Source organism: Pseudophryne corroboree, chromosome 6 (genome assembly GCF_028390025.1).
Source record: "Pseudophryne corroboree isolate aPseCor3 chromosome 6, aPseCor3.hap2, whole genome shotgun sequence".
Taxonomy (NCBI): Eukaryota; Metazoa; Chordata; class Amphibia; order Anura; family Myobatrachidae; genus Pseudophryne; species Pseudophryne corroboree.
The window spans coordinates 819,154,062-819,173,226 of record NC_086449.1 but is presented as its reverse complement, the minus strand read 5'-3'; the positions used below and the strand labels follow the sequence as shown (position 1 = coordinate 819,173,226).

The window sequence follows — 19,165 nt, the reverse complement described above, 5'->3', positions numbered from 1 at the left end:
ACTAAAATGACATAGGCGTGGCCATATAATGTAGGTGCACGCTGGGGGCGTGTTGGGTGGGTATATATAATGTAGGTGCACGCTGGGGGCGTGTCGGGTGGGTATATATAATGTAGGGGCACGCTGGGGGCGTGTCGTGTGGGTATATATAATGTAGGTGCAAGCTGGGGGCGTGTCGGGTGGGTATATATAATGTAGGGGCACGCTGGGGGCGTGTCGGGTGGGTATATATATAATGTAGGTGCACGCTGGGGGTGTGTCGGGTGGGTATATATATATATATATATATATATATATATATATATATATATAATGTAGGTGCACGCTGGGGGCGTGTTGGGTGGGTATATATAATGTAGGGGCACGCTGGGGGCGTGTCGGGTGGGTATATATAATGTAGGGGCACGCTGGGGGCGTGTCGGGTGGGTATATATAATGTAGGTGCACGCTGGGGGCGTCGGTGGGTATATATAATGTAGGTACACACTGGGGTCCAGCAAGTGAGTTCACTTTATAATAAAAGACGTACAGGATATACTGTATATATATAAATGTTGAGGGGGTGCTGCTGAAGCTCCGCCCTTCACCCCCTATAGGACTGAACAATTCAATGCATAGACATGTTCAGCGGCTGCTGCATAACACCCCCAGGGCGGGCACCTATGGATGCAGGGGTGATGGGGTATACACATCTACCTACTAACCTGCACAAGTGTTTCCCAATGTAGCAGTCACATGACATGGTGTAACCCCCTTCAATGTGCGGTGAGGTGCGAGGTGCATTTGGAGGGATACCTCCCCGTGCTCCCCCAGGCTAGCTCTCCAGAGTGGGGGTAATACCTGAGAATGGGTCCCTGCCCATGCAGGCTGTGTAACAGTCACACATATGGGAACAGGTTACACAGTGATGCAGCAACATCTCCTGATGACGTGATCTGGGCACCAGACCTTCTCTTACTTTATCTCTCCCCTCCTGCACATGACTTTACAGCACATGAATATGGTCACAGCAGCGTCTCCTCTCCCCCCAGCTCAGACACTGGGCATGTCAGATGGTGTATGATGGTCAGAGCTGTAACTAGACATGTCAGATGGTGTATGATGGTCATAGGTGTAACTAGACATGTCAGGTGGTGTATGATGGTCACAGCTGTAACTAGACATGTCAGATGGTGTATGATGGTCATAGGTGTAACTAGACATGCCAGATGGTGTATGATGGTCACAGCTGTAACTAGACATGTCAGATGGTGTATGATGGTCACAGCTGTAACTAGACATGTCAGATGGTGTATGATGGTCACAGCTGTAACTAGACATGTCAGATGGTGTATGATGGTCACAGCTGTAACTAGACATGTCAGATGGTGTATGATGGTCATAGGTGTAACTAGACATGCCAGATGGTGTATGATGGTCACAGCTGTAACTAGACACGTCAGATGGTGTATGATGGTCATAGGTGTAACTAGACATGTCAGATGGTGTATGATGGTCATAGGTGTAACTAGACATGTCCGATGGTGTATGATGGTCACAGCTGTAACTAGACATGTCAGATGGTGTATGATGGTCATAGGTGTAACTAGACATGTCAGATGGTGTATGATGGTCATAGGTGTAACTAGACATGTCAGATGGTGTATGATGGTCATAGGTGTAACTAGACATGTCAGATGGTGTATGATGGTCACAGCTGTAACTAGACATGTCAGATGGTGTATGATGGTCATAGGTGTAACTAGACATGTCAGATGGTGTATGATGGTCATAGGTGTAACTAGACATGTCAGATGGTGTATGATGGTCACAGCTGTAACTAGACATGTCAGATGGTGTATGATGGTCACAGCTGTAACTAGACATGTCAGATGGTGTATGATGGTCATAGGTGTAACTAGACATGTCAGATGGTGTATGATGATCACAGCTGTAACTAGACATGTCAGATGGTGTATGATGGTCATAGGTGTAACTAGACATGTCAGATGGTGTATGATGGTCACAGCTGTAACTAGACATGTCAGATGGTGTATGATGGTCATAGGTGTAACTAGACATGTCAGATGGTGTATGATGGTCATAGGTGTAACTAGACATGTCAGATGGTGTATGATGGTCACAGCTGTAACTAGACATGTCAGATGGTGTATGATGGTCACAGCTGTAACTAGACATGTCAGATGGTGTATGATGATCACAGCTGTAACTAGACATGTCAGATGGTGTATGATGGTCATAGGTGTAACTAGACATGTCAGATGGTGTATGATGGTCATAGGTGTAACTAGACATGTCAGATGGTGTATGATGGTCAGAGCTGTAACTAGACATGTCAGATGGTGTATGATGGTCAGAGCTGTAACTAGACATGTCAGATGGTGTATGATGGTCATAGGTGTAACTAGACATGTTGGCGCCCTGGGCCATAAAAAGCATCAGTGCCCCCCGAATTTTTCAAACAGGGGCATAAGACGAGCCCTTGAACCCAGTGAAAGCCCTCTCTATAATGCCCCTCCCCACATGATAATATATATATATATATATATATATATATATATATATATATATATATATATACACACATATACACACATACATACATACATACATACATACATACACACACACACTTATAGAACACCTATACAAACAGAACACTCCCAGGACAATGTATTTGGACACCAATCCTCTTTCATAATTTATACATATAACATGAGAGTTCTTTGTCATTTAGTTACATTATCCTTTATTTTAAATCACACATTTGTTAGCAGTCATACACAGGACCTTCTGTCACATCATCCTGTATGTAAATCACACATTTGTTAGCAGTCATACACAGGACCTTCTGTCACATCATCCTGTATGTAAATCACACATTTGTTAGCAGTCATACACAGGACCTTCAGTCACATCATCCTGTATGTAGGCCCTCATTCCGAGTTGATCGCTCGGTATTTTTCATCGCATCGCAGTGAAATTCCGCTTAGTACGCATGCGCAATATTCGCACTGCGACTGCGCCAAGTAATTTTACAATGGAGATAGTATTTTTACTCACGGCTTTTTCATCGCTCCGGCGATCGTAATGTGATTGACAGGAAATGGGTGTTACTGGGCGGAAACAGGCCGTTTTATGGGCGTGCGGGAAAAAACGCTACCGTTTCCGGAAAAAACGCAGGAGTGGCCGGGGAAACGGGGGAGTGTCTGGGCGAACGCTGGGTGTGTTTGTGACGTCAAACCAGGAACGACAAGCACTGAACTGATCGCACAGGCAGAGTAAGTCTGAAGCTACTCTGAAACTGCTAAGTAGTTAGTAATCGCAATATTGCGAATACATCGGTCGCAATTTTAAGAAGCTAAGATTCACTCCCAGTAGGCGGCGGCTTAGCGTGTGTAACTCTGCTAAAATCGCCTTGCGAGCGATCAACTCGGAATGAGGGCCGTAAATCACACATTTGTTAGTAGTCATACACAGGACCTTCAGTCACATCATCCTGTATGTAAATCACACATTTGTTAGCAGTCATACACAGGACCTTCAGTCACATCATCCTGTATGTAAATCACACATTTGTTAGCAGTCATACACAGGACCTTCAGTCACATAATCCTGTATGTAAATCACACATTTGTTAGCAGTCATACACAGAACCTTCAGTCACATCCTCCTGTATGTAAATCACACATTTGTTAGCAGTCATACACAGAACCTTCAGTCACATCATCCTGTATGTAAATCACACATTTGTTAGTAGTCATACACAGGACCTTCAGTCACATCATCCTGTATGTAAATCACACATTTCATAATACTGTTATACCCAGGTTTCAAACCCATAACCTTCCATACTGCAGTCAGACTCCTTACTTGTGGATATATTTGTTCCCGTTTGAGAGAGTTTTCTGAAAAGTGTGACCTAAAATAAAGGAGTGTGTGACTGAAGGTGATTAGGGAATTGAGGGGGAGATGGGGGCGGCCGGGTGATGCAGCACCAACATGAAATCAGACCCAAAGCTTAGGGACTATTATTTATTATTATTACCAGTTATTTATATAGCGCACACATATTCCGCAGCGCTTTACACATACACATCACTCCCTGCCACATTGGAGCTTACAATCTATATTCCCTAGCACATTTATATGCAAAGACATTCACACTAGGGTTAATTTTGTCAGAGGCCAATTAACCTACCAGTATATTTTTGGATTGTGGGAGGGAACCAAACTACCCAGAGGAAAGCCACGCAAACACGGGGAGAATATACAAACTCCACACAGTTAAAGCCATGGTGGGAATCAAACCCATGACCTCAGTGCTGTGAGGCAGTAACACTAACCATTACACCATCCGTACTGCCCTTCTGGGACTACAATTCAGAAGGAGGTGACATAATCCCAATACATTTCACAGCCAACAGGAGCAAGCATAGGAGCCTATAGGAGATTAGTGATAGGTTGCAATATCTGTCTGTCAGCCAGTGTGCAGCCTAACACAGCTGTCCATGAGTCAAAGTTGGAGAAATCCCACAAAGATGTACATGTATATACTGTATCTATAATGACAGTCTCTAAAGGTCCCCATCCACTAGGGAATTTTATCTCAGCAATGAGTTGGATCCAATTTTCCTGCAATCTGGCCGGGAGCCCTGAGATTGCAATTTGCTACTTAAGTGTATTTTTTACATGCAATTTATCTCATGCAATCTAACGTTATTAACCCTATTTCTGTGCAATGGAGATAAAATAACGTGCAGCACGTGTGATCGGAGACTGCGGTGCGAGGTACACGGGAGCGCGCATCGCATCACAATCGCACGAAAAGGACACTTTTCATGCAATCCGTCTCAATCGCATAAAAACAGGCCATATCGCACTAGTGGATGGGGGCCTTTAGGCTGGGTACACACCTTGGCGACATATCTGCCGACCCACTATCGCACAGAAAGGGCAGCCGATTAGGTAAGCGACAGGATACGGACTTACTGATTGGTTGTTGCATATGTTGGTGCTGACATTACAGCTGGGTGGGTGATTTGTCTGTCATACCCCTTTTCCACTAGCTCCTTAAAACACGGGTAAATGCGCGGGGGCGCGCATTTACCCGTGTTTTTCCCTAGTGGAAACGGGTCCCCCGGCAAATTCCCGGATCAAGTGATCCGGGAAGCCTACCCGGGTAGCTAGCTGGGTTGAACACGTGTTCAACCCGGCTAGCTGTCTAGTGTGAACAGGAGCCGTGTTGAGGCGACACGGCTCCCGTTCACAGTGTATAGGGAGGGCGGCGCTGGGAGATCATGTGATCTCCCAGCGCCGCCCCTGCCGCGTCACTAGCAGCGTCACCAACCCGGCAATATGCTGGGTTGGTGAGCGCTGTCTGAAAGGGGGCTGTAGCACGGGTCGCAGCCGTGTCAGGCGACACGGCTGCGACCCGTGCTATAGTGGAAAAGGGGTACTAGTGTATACCCAGCATAACACAAACATGGGAACACACTGGTCACATGGTTACACTCAGCTGTAGCTCCGCTTACTGCTTCATTCTATTGGCTGAATGTTCTCCCAATCAGATTCCCCTCCCTGTGATGTCACCAGTCTCTGGGCAGATTTCTTATGGTAATTTCTCCCTGTTCCTGACTCCCCCAGATATAGTTATACACCCGTCCCCTACCCATAATGCAGCATGGAGGGGCTCAGTGAGGGCGGCAGTGTAGGTGTGTAAATTTCTGATGGGGTCACACAGAGAATAAAAGGACAGCTGTCCTGCCTCATAATCCAGATACACCCTCACTCTGTCACATAGGATATTGTCAACTAAACGGATCTGTGTACCGTTATGTAGCACTGAGAACTGCTTATTATACCTATACACACACCAGGACTTGTTATTATGTCCAAAGTGTGACTGATATCCTCTCCTGTCTATACTGGGATAACACATCCCCACCCCCCACCTCACTGACTTACTGACATCCACCTCCCAGTAATGTCGCCCTGAGGAGAATCCCCTGGTGCTTATTACCTGAGGATACTTAAGTCTCTCTGGTGTTACTAGGCGATTCTGTTTTGGTGACCTGGATGCAGTTTTCCTGTCACCTGATATATGTATATTATTACCAGCTGTGGTTACATCCAGTAATATGTCTGTAGGTTGCTGCACATAGATCCCTGTATTTATACCTGTTATTATATCAGATAATGTGTGTAATGTCCCTGAGATGAGACCCACATCCAGATCTCCTGTACCATGGACCTGGTTATCATGTGTCTCTGTGTCCTCAGTATCACACAAGTCCCCTGTGTCTGGTTCCTGTAAGACAGTTACTGGGTCAGACATGTTACACAGCTCCTCAATGTGACGCATCTTCCCGGACAGCTCGTCCTTCTTTATTTCCAGCTGCTGGATCAGATCAGAAACTGAGAGTGAAAAGCGCTGTTCCTGCCTGGAGATCTCAATCAGGACTCTCTTCTCCAGGTCTTCCAGCTGTCTCCTGATGTCTCTAAACAGGGCAGTGACTGTCTCTGATACACCAGCTGCTCTTCCCTGTTCTTCTCTCCTGCGCTCCTGTAGACTCTGGGCTCTTTTCTCAGTCTCCTCTCTCTTTATGGTCAGTTTCTTCAGAATATTTCTCAGCTTCTCCTTCTTCTTCTCAGAGGCCTCATCCAGCATCTCCACATTGTGTCCCCGATGATCTCCATCCAGCCTGCAGGATACACAGATACAGGCAGCGTCCTCAGTGCAGTAATATTCCAGGACCTTCTTATGTACAGAGCATTTCCTGTTCCCCAGGGCAGTGGTGGGATCACATAAGACGTGTTCTGCTGACTTGCTGTGTACTCTCAGGTGATTATCACACAGAGCAGCCTCACACAGCAGACAGGATTTAGCAGCAGGTACAGGAGAGTCCACACAGTAAGTGCAGAAGATCCCAGTCTCCTCCTGATCTGGCCGAGTAGACAGGAAACTCCCCACTATGTTACACAGCGTTATGTTCCTCTGCAGTACAGGACGCTCCTGACACTCTGTTCTGCAGTCAGGACAGGTATATACTCCAGCCCCCTCCTGTGTATCCAGCACACGATCAATACAGACCCGGCAGAAGTTGTGGCCACATCTCAGGGTTACAGGATCTGTATAAATGCTCAGGCAGATGGAACAGTCCAGCTCCTGTCTCAGAGCAGCAGACGCCATCGCTGGCAGCAGGAGAGAGAAATGAAACTGAAAGTCTCTGACACTCAGATATCAGTGAGGTCACATTCTGCACACAGGGGGAGAGGAGCTGTGACTCATTATATGTAGCTATAGGCTCAGTTACACTATAATAATAATAATAATAATAATTTTATTTATATAGCGCTCTTTCTCCAATAGTACTCAAGGCGCTTAACAGATACATAGCATAATATATACAGAAAATAATGAAGTACAGAACAGCTTTTCATACAATACAGAAGCATGGAGATACTAAAGGGACATTATGGAAGTGCTTGAGTAAACAGGAAAGTCTTGAGTCTACTTTTGAAGGATTCTATAGTTGGGGCCTCTCGCACTGTGCGGGGAAGTGAGTTCCATAGAGTCGGAGCCGCATGACTAAAAGCTCGACCCCCAGATGAATTACGGGAGATTCTGGGTACTGCTAAAAGTCCTTCATCTACAGATCGCAGTAATGGAGTGGGGCAGTATGGGGTCAGAAGTTGTTTCAGGTACCTTGGGTCTTGGTCATGTAATGCTTTGAAACTCAGTAAGCCAATCTTGAAGATGATTTGCCATCTTACAGGCAGCCAGTGAAGGGAGTAGAGTATGGGTGTTATGTGGCTAGAACGGGGCTAGTCGGTTAACAGCCTGGCAGCTGTGTTTTGCACCAGCTGTAAGCGGTGCAATTCTTTTGCTGGTAGACCAAGGTAGAGGGTATTACAGTAGTCTAATCGAGATGATACAAATGCATGTATGACTTTTGGCAGATCATCTGAGGGAATTAAGTGCTTGATTCTGGCTGTGTTCCTCAGGTGAAAGAATGAGGATTTGATTGTGGCTGATATCTGATGTTTAAGTGTCAAGCCACCATCCAGGATAACGCCAAGATTCCGCACACGATCAGTGGTTTGTAATTCTGGATCACCGAGTGTAAGTCCAGTTGGTTGGCTATGCTGCAGTCTTGTCCTTTGATGTTGCGGTCCTATCATAAGGACCACTGTTTTATCCGTCGCAGCCAACTGGCGTTCATCTACTCATGGAGCTCAGCTAGACAGCCATTTAGGGTTGCTGTTGGGTTATCAACCCCCGGAGCAAAGGAAAAGTACAGTTGTGTATCATCTGCATAGCAGTGGTAGACCAGGCCATGGTGCCTGATTATTTCACCCAACGGGAGCATGTATACTGCAAAAATATACGTTATGGTAAGAACTTACCTTTGATAACGTTATTTCTCTTATGTCCACAGGTATCCACAGGATAAAATTGGGATATGCCGGAGCGACAGCTGAATTGGCACCAAACGGTCACGAGCTTTCTGGCCTCCCAGGATGCATCGGGGCTTCTCCATATAATCCCGCCCACTGACTCAGTCAAATCAGTTCTTTCCACAGCAATTTAGGCAGGAGCATCAGGTAGAAACCTATTTAGGCGATAAGAACACACATGCACACCCTTCCATGCAAGAGGGAAGAGGTTTAGTGATTGTCAAGATCCTCAAATCAGGTGCGTCAGGGTGGGATCACTGTGGACATAAGAGAAATCACGTTATCAACGGTAAGTTCTTACCATAACGTATATTTCTCTGGCTGGGTCCACAGGTTATCCACAGGATAACATTGGGATTCCCAAAGCCAGTTTAGTGGTGGGCACGCTCCTGATTAGACAGGAGAATCTTTCGCCCGAATTCAGCATCATGAGAGTCAAAAGTATCCATGGCATAATGTCTAATGAAAGTGTTAATGGAAGACCATGTGGCTGCCTTACATATCTGTTCTGCTGAAGCACCATGTTGTGCTGCCCATGAAGGACCTACCTTACGTGTAGAGTGTGCAGAGACATTAGCCGGAGTAGGGAGATGAGCATGAGAATAAACTGCTGAAATTACCATTCTGAGCCATATTGCGAGCGTCTGTTTACTAGCAGGCCATCCTCTTCTATGAAATCCGTAGAGGATGAAGAGAGAATCTGTTTTTCTGATGGCACTAGTACGATTTATGAAGATTCTTAAAGCTCGGACTACGTCCAGCGACGCTTCTCCCGCAGATAGTCCCGATACCTGAAAAAGCTGGGACTACAATCTCCACGTTAAGGTGAAACTTTAAAACCACCTTCGGAAGATAACCAGATCTAGTTCTAAGAACTGGCTTATCTGGAAAAAATATTAGAAAAGGAGACTTACATGACACTGCTCCTAAATCTGACACTCTTCTGGCTGACGCCATTGCCAGTAGAAAGAGCACTTTGGCCGTTAACCATTTAAGATCTGCTCTCTTAAGTGGTTCAAACGGAGGTCCCTGAAGAATTTTAAGAACTACATTCAAATCCCAAGGAGCTGCAGGAAGAACAAACGGAGGATGAATATGTACCACTCCCTGAAAGAAAGTACGTACATCCTGTAAGTCAGCAATCTTTCTCTGAAACCATACAGTTAATGCTGATACTTGAACTCTCAAGGAAGCTACTTTCAACCCCTTCTCCAATCCTGCTTGAAGAAAATCCAAAATCCTGGATACTTTAAAAGATCTTGGATTCAAACTTCTTTCACTATACTAATGAATAAATAAATAAATACGAGCTTAATAAGGCTTTCTTGCTTTTAGCATAGTTTGAATTACTTGTTTTTGAAAATCCTCTAGCTTCTAGGATAGAGGTTTCAACAGCCACGCCGTCAAAGACAGACGATCCAGATGGCTGTGATAACAAGGACCCTGCATTAGCATATCTGGACGTTGAGGAAGCAGTATCGGTGCTTCCACTGACATCCTTAGTAGATCTGTGTACCAATGCCTTCTGGGCCAAGCTGGAGCTATTAGAATTATGACTCCTTTTGCTTGCTTTATTTTTCTCACTACCCTGGGTAACAGGGATATTGGAGGAAACAGATATGCCAGATGAAATTTCCAATTCACTGACAGTGCGTCTACAAGGATCGCTTCTGGATCCTTTGTTCTTGATCCGTACATTGGAACCTTGTTGTTTAGATGAGACGCCACTGCTGACAATGCTGGATGATGGAGCTCTGCCCACTTCAGTATGTGAGTCACTTCCTCCATCAGTCTCTTGCTGGGAGTTCCTCCCTGATGATTGAGGTACGCTACTGCTGTCGCATTGTCTGAGCGGATCTGGTCTGGTCTTCCTTGCAGACTGTCCTTTGCCTGAACTAGAGCCATATATATGGCCCTTATTTCTAACAGATTTATTGGCAGGTGACTTTCCCTTATGGTCCATTTTCCCTGAAACCAAAGTCTTTCGAGCACTGCTCCCCAGCCTTGAAGACTGGCATCTGTTGTCAGGACTTGCCATTCCTTTATCCAAAAGGGTCTCCCCTTGTTTAAATGGTCTGTCTGTAGCCACCACGCTAGAGACCTTTTTACGTTTAACGGAAACTTTATCATCTGCTTTTTTATTGTCTGATGATTTCCGTTCCATTTGGTCAGAATAAGGTGCTGCAATGGTCTGGAGTGGAATTGTGCATATTCCACCATGTCGAAGGTTGACACCATCAGACCCAACAGTTGCATTGCTGCATGGACTGACACTGTCTGAGTGTGCAACGACTCCTGAGTCATGACCTGCACCTTGGTTATCTTTTTCTCTGGCAAGAAAATTCTCTGTAGACCTGAGTCCAATATGGCCCCCAAATGAACCATCCGTTGTGACGGACTCAGAGACGACTTTTCCCAGTTTATGAGCCACCCGTGTCTTTGTAGACAAACTACTGTCTGTTGAAGATGGCTCAAAAGTAAATCCTGCGATTGTGCTAGGATTAAAAGGTCGTCGAGTTATGGAAATATTCTTATCCCCTGCTTGCGGAGATAAACCGCCATAACCACCATAATTTTGGTAAACACCCTGGGTGCTGTTGCTAGCCCGAAGGGCAAAGCTTGGAACTGAAAATGGTGCTGGAGGATGGCAAACCTGAGGTAACATTGATGAGACCGTGCTATAGGCACATGTAGGTAAGCATCCTGTATATCCAGAGATACCATGTAATCTCCCGATTCCATGGCCAAAACTATGGAGCGTAATGTTTCCATGTGGAACCTTGGAATCCAAATGTATTTGTTTAACATTTTGAGATTGAGGATTGGTCGGAACGACCCATTTGGTTTCTGAATCAAGAAAAGATTGGAGTAAAAACCCTGTCCCCGTTGCAACGGGGGTACTGGGATAATTACACCAGACTGGAGCAATTTCTGAACTGCTTCTTGCAAGGCCTTGGCTTTCGATTCTATTCGAGACGGGCTGGTGCAAAAAAACCTTTGAGGAGGCTGTCTCCTAAATGGGAAACCATAACCGAGAGATACCACCTTCTGCACCCAAGCATCTGTCGACGACTGTTGCCATATGTGTGCAAACTGAAGGAGTCGGCCCCCAACCCTGGAATCCTCCAGGCGGAGGCCCGTATCTTCAGGCCGATGGCTTCTGTTCAGGCTTGGAAGCTGGCCTTCTACTAGCCCATTGCTTCCTACCCCTGGCTGATCTATTGAACTGGGGTTGCTTAGGCTCCTCTTTAGCTTTTGCTTTGCCTTGCCATCGAAATGGCCGAAATTTTGAACCCCTAGTATTAGGGTTATAACTAGCTGGAAATCTGACCTTTTTGGATTCAGCTTCCGATTCTAGAATATCTGACAATTGTTTTCCAAACAATATATTACCAGTGAAAGGCAATGCTTCCAACTCTTTCTTGGATTCTGCATCTGCTTTCCAAGTGCGTAGCCAAACTGCTCTACGAGCGGCTACTGTCAAGGCTGATGCTTTAGAAGCAATCGTACCCATATCAATTGCTGCTTCTTCCAAATATTGGGCAGCTTGTCTTATACCACCTAGATGAGACTCCTGCTCCCTTACTGGGAGGAGAAAGGTCATTCTCTAGTTCCTCCACCCATTCTACCATTGCCCTTGCCATCCAGGCTGAAGCCATAGCAGGCCTAGCCACTGCTCCTGATAGCTTCTTGAAAAATATTTTTTCTCTTTCTACCCTTCTGTCTGTGACATCATTTAATGAGGTAGATGACAATGGTAAAGCAGATTTATGCACAAGTCGCAGTACATGTGCATCTACTTTAGGAGGAACTTCTCTTTTTGAACACTCCGCAGCTAGAAATGGATAATAAGAATCCCACTTTTTCGGAATCTTATATTTTTTACTGGGCGTAGCCCAGGATTCTTCCATCATCTCCGTCAGATCATCTGACGCTGGGAATTCAGTCTTAACTGATTTTGTTCGTTTAAACACAGGTGCTTTAGATTTTGACACTGTTTTGGCTTCTTCCTCCAAAGAGAGAATAGCCTTCATTGCATCAATAAGCTCAGCTATATCCTCTGAGCTTAAACTCTGCGACTGATCATCATACGGAGTGTTTGAATATACTGTATCAGCATCTGTTGTATCATCTTGTGTAGTCTGCAACATAGACGTATCTATATTAGTCTTACCTGTACCTTGGTTAACCTGGTTACTTGTAGAGGCTACTGGAACCAAGCAATAAGGAGGGAGCTGCATGTATGGGTTAATAGTATAACCTATTCCCTGGGGTGGAACTGCTGGAGGTAATCTGTCCGCTAATGAAGACAAAGTCTTTGCGAACATACTCCATGGCGGATCTACTGGTTGCTGAACCAACTCCTGCTTTTTACTTTGCCGATAAGCAAAACAGTTTGCACATAACCCCTCATAAGTGACTAACTAGCCTATTCCAATTAACCCTGTTTTACAAGATAAACATGTTAGGGATGTAGGAGTGCCTGATAAGTCATCGTCACTTTTGCCGCTCACAGACATAGTAAAATATTCTGTTTTTACAACTACACAATTTGTGACTGAAAATCACCTATATATAAATATATAGAAGTAAGATCAATCTTACCACAACCGTGCACCTGATTTGAGGTTCAGGACAGAACTGACAACATATAAAAGTCAGCATACATACTAGCAGTCAGTCACATGTTAAAATATTAGACATTGTCATATGAGAATACAATCACCATTATATAACTTACAAGTAAGTGGGACAATTGTATTTCTGTTTTTTAACTGTTTTTTTTCAAACATAACATGCAGAAACAACAGTAATATACAGGCCTCATGTGCAATATGTACCAAAATTAACAATTCATACTAACAAGTAGAGAGAATTTTTAGTACTGTATAACCCATTTCTCCATAGAGTGGGATACAGGGAGACTCACCACACTTCCATATCCACAAAAACGCTCGCAAGACGCTGAGTGGATTCAGACGCTACCGGTGTACACTGCCGCTCCGATAACTGATGAGAGACACGGACGCTCACTAACGGACACAGACGCTCAGTGAATGCCACGTGTATGCAGACGCTACGGCCTGCGACTCGGTCTAGGCGGCAACTCTAGTGTACACAACCGCAGCGTCTAGGCTGCGACCGAGTACCCTCGTGGTAGCGTCTGAGACGGAAGTGAGGTCATTTAGTTCATGGACGGGAGACGCACGGAAACTGGTCATGAACTTGGGGGAGGGGCGACCAGGAGTGCGTCTGACTCCCTACGTTGATAAGGATCGCGGCCTCAACCTAGTCCTGGCGCCTATGATCCCTAAAGCATAGCGCTGTTGCACTTAAGAGTGGTCGGCGCATCAACACACTGTTTGTAGTCTCCTCCAATGCAGTGTAGCTGTGTCCGGACCTCCTAGTAAGAGGAAACCGATGCCTTACCTTCTCCCCATGCTCCAGCCACAGCCTGGTTACGTCTGCTGGACCTGCTAGAATCATCCGACAAAGACGCCCGCCGAGACAGCACTGTACCGCGAAGGTAAGCGTTGTTGCGACCCGGTGGGGAGTTGTTGGAGCGACTCTTTCTAGTATGCGTTTAAGACGCTATTAAGAAAAGTCACTCAAGAAAAAAAAAAACATAGTAAGACTATAAAAAAAAAATAATAATAAAAAGCTTCAGGATGCTTTAACAGCAGCCCTGTGACCATGGTCTGGCTCCTGCCGCACCAAACAAAAAACTGATTTGACTGAGTCAGTGGGCGGGATTATATGGAGAAGCCCCGATGCATCCTGGGAGGCCAGAAAGCTCGTGACCGTTTGGTGCCAATTCCGCTGTCGCTCCGGCATATCCCATTGTTATCCTGTGGATAACCTGTGGACCCAGCCAGAGAAATCATGGAAGATAGTATAGAACCTTGTGGGACACCACATGGCAATGGCACTGATGGTGATGAGTATACTCCAGACGATACTCTCTGTGACCTGCCTGTGAGAAATAATATGAACCAGCTTAGGACTGTGCCATCCAGTCCACAGAAATGTATCAGTCGCTCAATCAGAAGCCCATGGTCCATGGTATCAAATGCTGCCGAGAGATCCAGAAGGATTAATATTGAACAGTCACCTGTCTCTTGCCATCAGAAGATCATTTAACACACACACCAGGGCTGTTTCAGTGCTATGTCTTCTCCTGAATCCTGATTGGAATGGATCATAGATATCATGGGTTGCCAGGTGGGTTTCCAGTTGATTTGCAACCACTTTCTCAATAACCTTTCCTAGGAAAGGAAGGTTTGATACCGGTCTGTGGTTGGTCATGCAGTCGGGATCTAAATTAGGTTTTTTTAACCTAATGCTGGCCATACACCACCACGGTCCTTACAACTAGTTGGGAAAAATCAAACAGATTTGATTTTTCCCAACAAATCGTTCTAGTGTAGGACGAACTTTCTCCTCACCTGAACGGTAAGTAGATGGACACTCACCTGCAGTGCCCGCCTACTTTAATCATCATCTACATGGCCATCACTGCTGGGCTGCCCCTTAATGCCTGGGATCAGCGGCAGCAGAGTGGTTCGGGAGCCGGGAGGAGGACCAGATGACAGGACTTACCGCCAGAGCATCCCGGACACAGCAGCCAGGAAGTCTCTCCCCAGGGTGACACAGGCGCAGAGAGAGAGGTGCCCGGTACACTGCAACAGGTCCTCACCACCTCCAGTACAGCTCCGGTGACCAGGAGACTCTGAGTAGCGGCTCCAGCACGGTGAGCCAGGTGCAAAGCAGAGACAGCTGCCAGGAAGAGCAATGGTGGAGAGCGCTGCTCTCTAACCTGGAGCAGTGCTAGCAGCAGGGACACTGCCAGTCTCAGCTCAGGTACAGCCACTGTACACTAAAGGTTATCCTGCACACACCGCCTGGCCAGTCCACTGCAGCTGTTACACAGATACAAATGGGGCACATAAGGGGAGACAGACACAGGGGAAGAGAGGGATAAAGAGACAGGGAGGAGGGAAAAAGAGGCGAGAAGGAAAGACATGGATAGAAAGATGGGGGGAGTGTGGAAGAGAGCTAGATGGGATAAAAATGGAGAGAGACTGGAGAAGAGAGGAGGAGAGAGAGGGTATAAGTGATAGTGAGAGAGAGGCAGGATAAGGGGGGGGAGAGATAGGGTATAAGTGATAGTGAGAGAGAGGCAGGATAAGAAGGGGAAAGAGACTGGAGAAGTGAGGAGGAGAGAGACAGGATAAGAGGGGGAGAGATAGGGTATAAGTGATAGTGAGAGAGAGGCAGGATAAGAGGGGGAGAGATAGGGTATAAGTGATAGTGAGAGAGAGGCAGGATAAGAAGGGGAGAGAGACTGGAGAAGAGAGGAGGAGAGAGACAGGATAAGAGGGGGAGAGATAGGGTATAAGTGATAGTGAGAGAGAGGCAGGATAAGAAGGGGAGAGAGACTGGAGAAGTGAGGAGAGAGACAGGATAAGGGGGGGGGGAGAGATAGGGTATAAGTGATAGTGAGAGAGAGGCAGGATAAGAAGGGGAAAGAGACTGGAGAAGTGAGGAGGAGAGAGACAGGATAAGAGGGGGAGAGATAGGGTATAAGTGATAGTGAGAGAGAGGCAGGATAAGAGGGGGAGAGATAGGGTATAAGTGATAGTGAGAGAGAGGCAGGATAAGAAGGGGAGAGAGACTGGAGAAGAGAGGAGGAGAGAGACAGGATAAGAGGGGGAGAGATAGGGTATAAGTGATAGTGAGAGAGAGGCAGGATAAGAAGGGGAAAGAGACTGGAGAAGTGAGGAGAGAGACAGGATAAGAGGGGGAGAGATAGGGTATAAGTGATAGTGAGAGAGAGGCAGGATGAGAAGGGGAGAGAGACTGGAGAAGAGAGGAGGAGGGAGACAGGATAAGAGGGGGAGAGATAGGGTATAAGTGATAGTGAGAGAGAGGCAGGATAAGAAGGGGAAAGAGACTGGAGAAGAGAGGAGAGAGACAGGATAAGAGGGGGAGAGATAGGGTATAAGTGATAGTGAGAGAGAGGCAGGATAAGAAGGGGAGAGAGACTGGAGAAGAGAGGAGGAGAGAGACAGGATAAGAGGGGGAGAGATAGGGTATAAGTGATAGTGAGAGAGAGGCAGGATAAGAAGGGGAGAGAGACTGGAGAAGAGAGGAGAGAGACAGGATAAGAGGGGGAGAGATAGGGTATAAGTGATAGTGAGAGAGAGGCAGGATAAGAAGGGGAGAGAGACTGGAGAAGAGAGGAGGAGAGAGACAGGATAAGAGGGGGAGAGATAGGGTATAAGTGATAGTGAGAGAGAGGCAGGATAAGAAGGGGAGAGAGACTGGAGAAGAGAGGAGGAGAGAGACAGGATAAGAGGGGGAGAGATAGGGTATAAGTGATAGTGAGAGAGAGGCAGGATAAGAAGGGGAGAGAGACTGGAGAAGAGAGGAGAGAGACAGGATAAGAGGGGGAGAGATAGGGTATAAGTGATAGTGAGAGAGAGGCAGGATAAGAAGGGGAAAGAGACTGGAGAAGTGAGGAGGAGAGAGACAGGATAAGAGGGGGAGAGATAGGGTATAAGTGATAGTGAGAGAGAGGCAGGATAAGAGGGGGAGAGATAGGGTATAAGTGATAGTGAGAGAGAGGCAGGATAAGAAGGGGAGAGAGACTGGAGAAGAGAGGAGGAGAGAGACAGGATAAGAGGGGGAGAGATAGGGTATAAGTGATAGTGAGAGAGAGGCAGGATAAGAAGGGGAAAGAGACTGGAGAAGTGAGGAGAGAGACAGGATAAGAGGGGGAGAGATAGGGTATAAGTGATAGTGAGAGAGAGGCAGGATGAGAAGGGGAGAGAGACTGGAGAAGAGAGGAGGAGAGAGACAGGATAAGAGGGGGAGAGATAGGGTATAAGTGATAGTGAGAGAGAGGCAGGATAAGAAGGGGAAAGAGACTGGAGAAGTGAGGAGAGAGACAGGATAAGAGGGGGAGAGATAGGGTATAAGTGATAGTGAGAGAGAGGCAGGATGAGAAGGGGAGAGAGACTGGAGAAGAGAGGAGGAGAGAGACAGGATAAGAGGGGGAGAGATAGGGTATAAGTGATAGTGAGAGAGAGACAGGATAAGAGGGGGAGAGATAGGGTATAAGTGATAGTGAGGCAGGATAAGAAGGGGAAAGAGACTGGAGAAGAGAGGAGAGAGACAGGATAAGAGGGGGAGAGATAGGGTATAAGTGATAGTGAGAGAGAGACAGGATAAGAGGGGGAGAGATAGGGTATAAGTGATAGTGAGAGAGAGGCAGGATAAGGGAGGGGGACAGAGACTGACATATTATAGATATTTGATGCATTAAGTTTATGCCTGAAACAGTAGCAACACCTCACCACCCTGATTATCCCATTTGGATACATCATTTGATACAGTTTTGTTTCTGCACCAAGTTAAACAGTATTTATTTACAGTGTTCTATTTTGAAACAATCCAACATATACAGACCTACAGTGTTCTACTGTGATACCATCAGTGGTGCCCCGACAGATGCAATCCCAACAAGGGCTGGTAAGTACCCTAACCTAACCTTCCCTTTTAGGTGCATAACCCTGACCCCGCCCCCTTCTCCCCGCAGCTCAGCCTAACCCTACCCCCCCCCCCCAAAAGTGGCGCCTAAACCGCACCCTAAACATAACTGTCTCCCCCCCTGCAGCCTAAACCTACCCCCCCCCCCCCCCCCCCGGTACCCTAACCCCTTCTGGGGTAGCCTAAACCTACCCCCCCATACCCGGCGTAGTACTTCCCAGACCCACTGTCTCGATGATCGGGGTCCTGTTGGTGTCTTAGCCCCTTTCGGGATTCCGTCGGCGGCATTCTGTTGTGTGTCAGGATTCCGGTGTCGGTATCTCGTGCGCTGAGATCCCAACTATCGGGATTGTAACCGTATCCCCGGCATCCTAGGCCACTATGACATACATGCACAAGCAGAGCACACAACAGCTTCATGCACCACTAATGATGTCATGTGACAGGAAGTGCAGGGTGGCACCGGAGACCGAATAATAAACCCACAAAACCACATCCTGGGCACAGCGCAGCGTCCACTTTCACCAAACACAAACCTGTTCTGCAGCCGCACACAGCTTGTTTGGTTTATAGTCAGATCCTGGTCTGAGCTATGCTCCTGTAATTCTATACAGCTGGTCCGGGTAGGTATAGGATGCTCGCCTCCAGCAGAAGTGTAACTACATCTGATATATAACCAGGAACAGCAGAATGTGACCCCTAAGCAGCCATCAGAATGTGCCGTTATAGACGATAATTGGCGCATTTAAAGAAATGCAAAAACTCCAGTTTCTTTGGAAATTTCACATTAGAAGCATCATCTATATAACATGTGACCATACACAGAATATAAATCAGTTCTAGTCTCACCCTCTGTTGGCTGAGAGAAGAGCTGACGATCTACATGACAGACGATGGTCAGTAAGCAGAAGTAGATAAAGGAGGATAATGAAATATTATGTAGCATTCACTTCTAATAACAGGGAAGTCTGTCCATTTATGGAGCTCTAAAAACAAGATAAAATATATGGCAGCGTGCAATAAGCAACTTCTGAATCATCTTCTGTCTAACCAGGACAAATCTCTCTTTATGGCACACATATCACTTCCAGTACAGCTAATGTATTGCTAGTTTATGGGCAAAGTCAGATGCTGCATATAATGATCAGGTTTA

At 46.3% G+C, this 19,165-nt stretch overlaps 2 protein-coding genes across 2 annotated transcripts in view; both read right to left on the bottom strand.

Moving 5' to 3' along the window:
* The window catches only part of LOC134933735 (poly(U)-specific endoribonuclease-A), a 50,945-nt gene that overhangs the window by 29,215 nt on the left and 2,565 nt on the right, over positions 1 to 19,165 (bottom strand). The window lies entirely within an intron of this gene.
* LOC134935791 (E3 ubiquitin/ISG15 ligase TRIM25-like) lies at positions 5,432 to 7,195 on the bottom strand. The gene has a single exon (XM_063930620.1). The coding sequence runs from the start codon at positions 7,190 to 7,192 to the stop codon at positions 5,612 to 5,614; it is 1,581 nt and encodes a 526-aa protein (XP_063786690.1). The 5' UTR covers positions 7,193 to 7,195; the 3' UTR covers positions 5,432 to 5,611.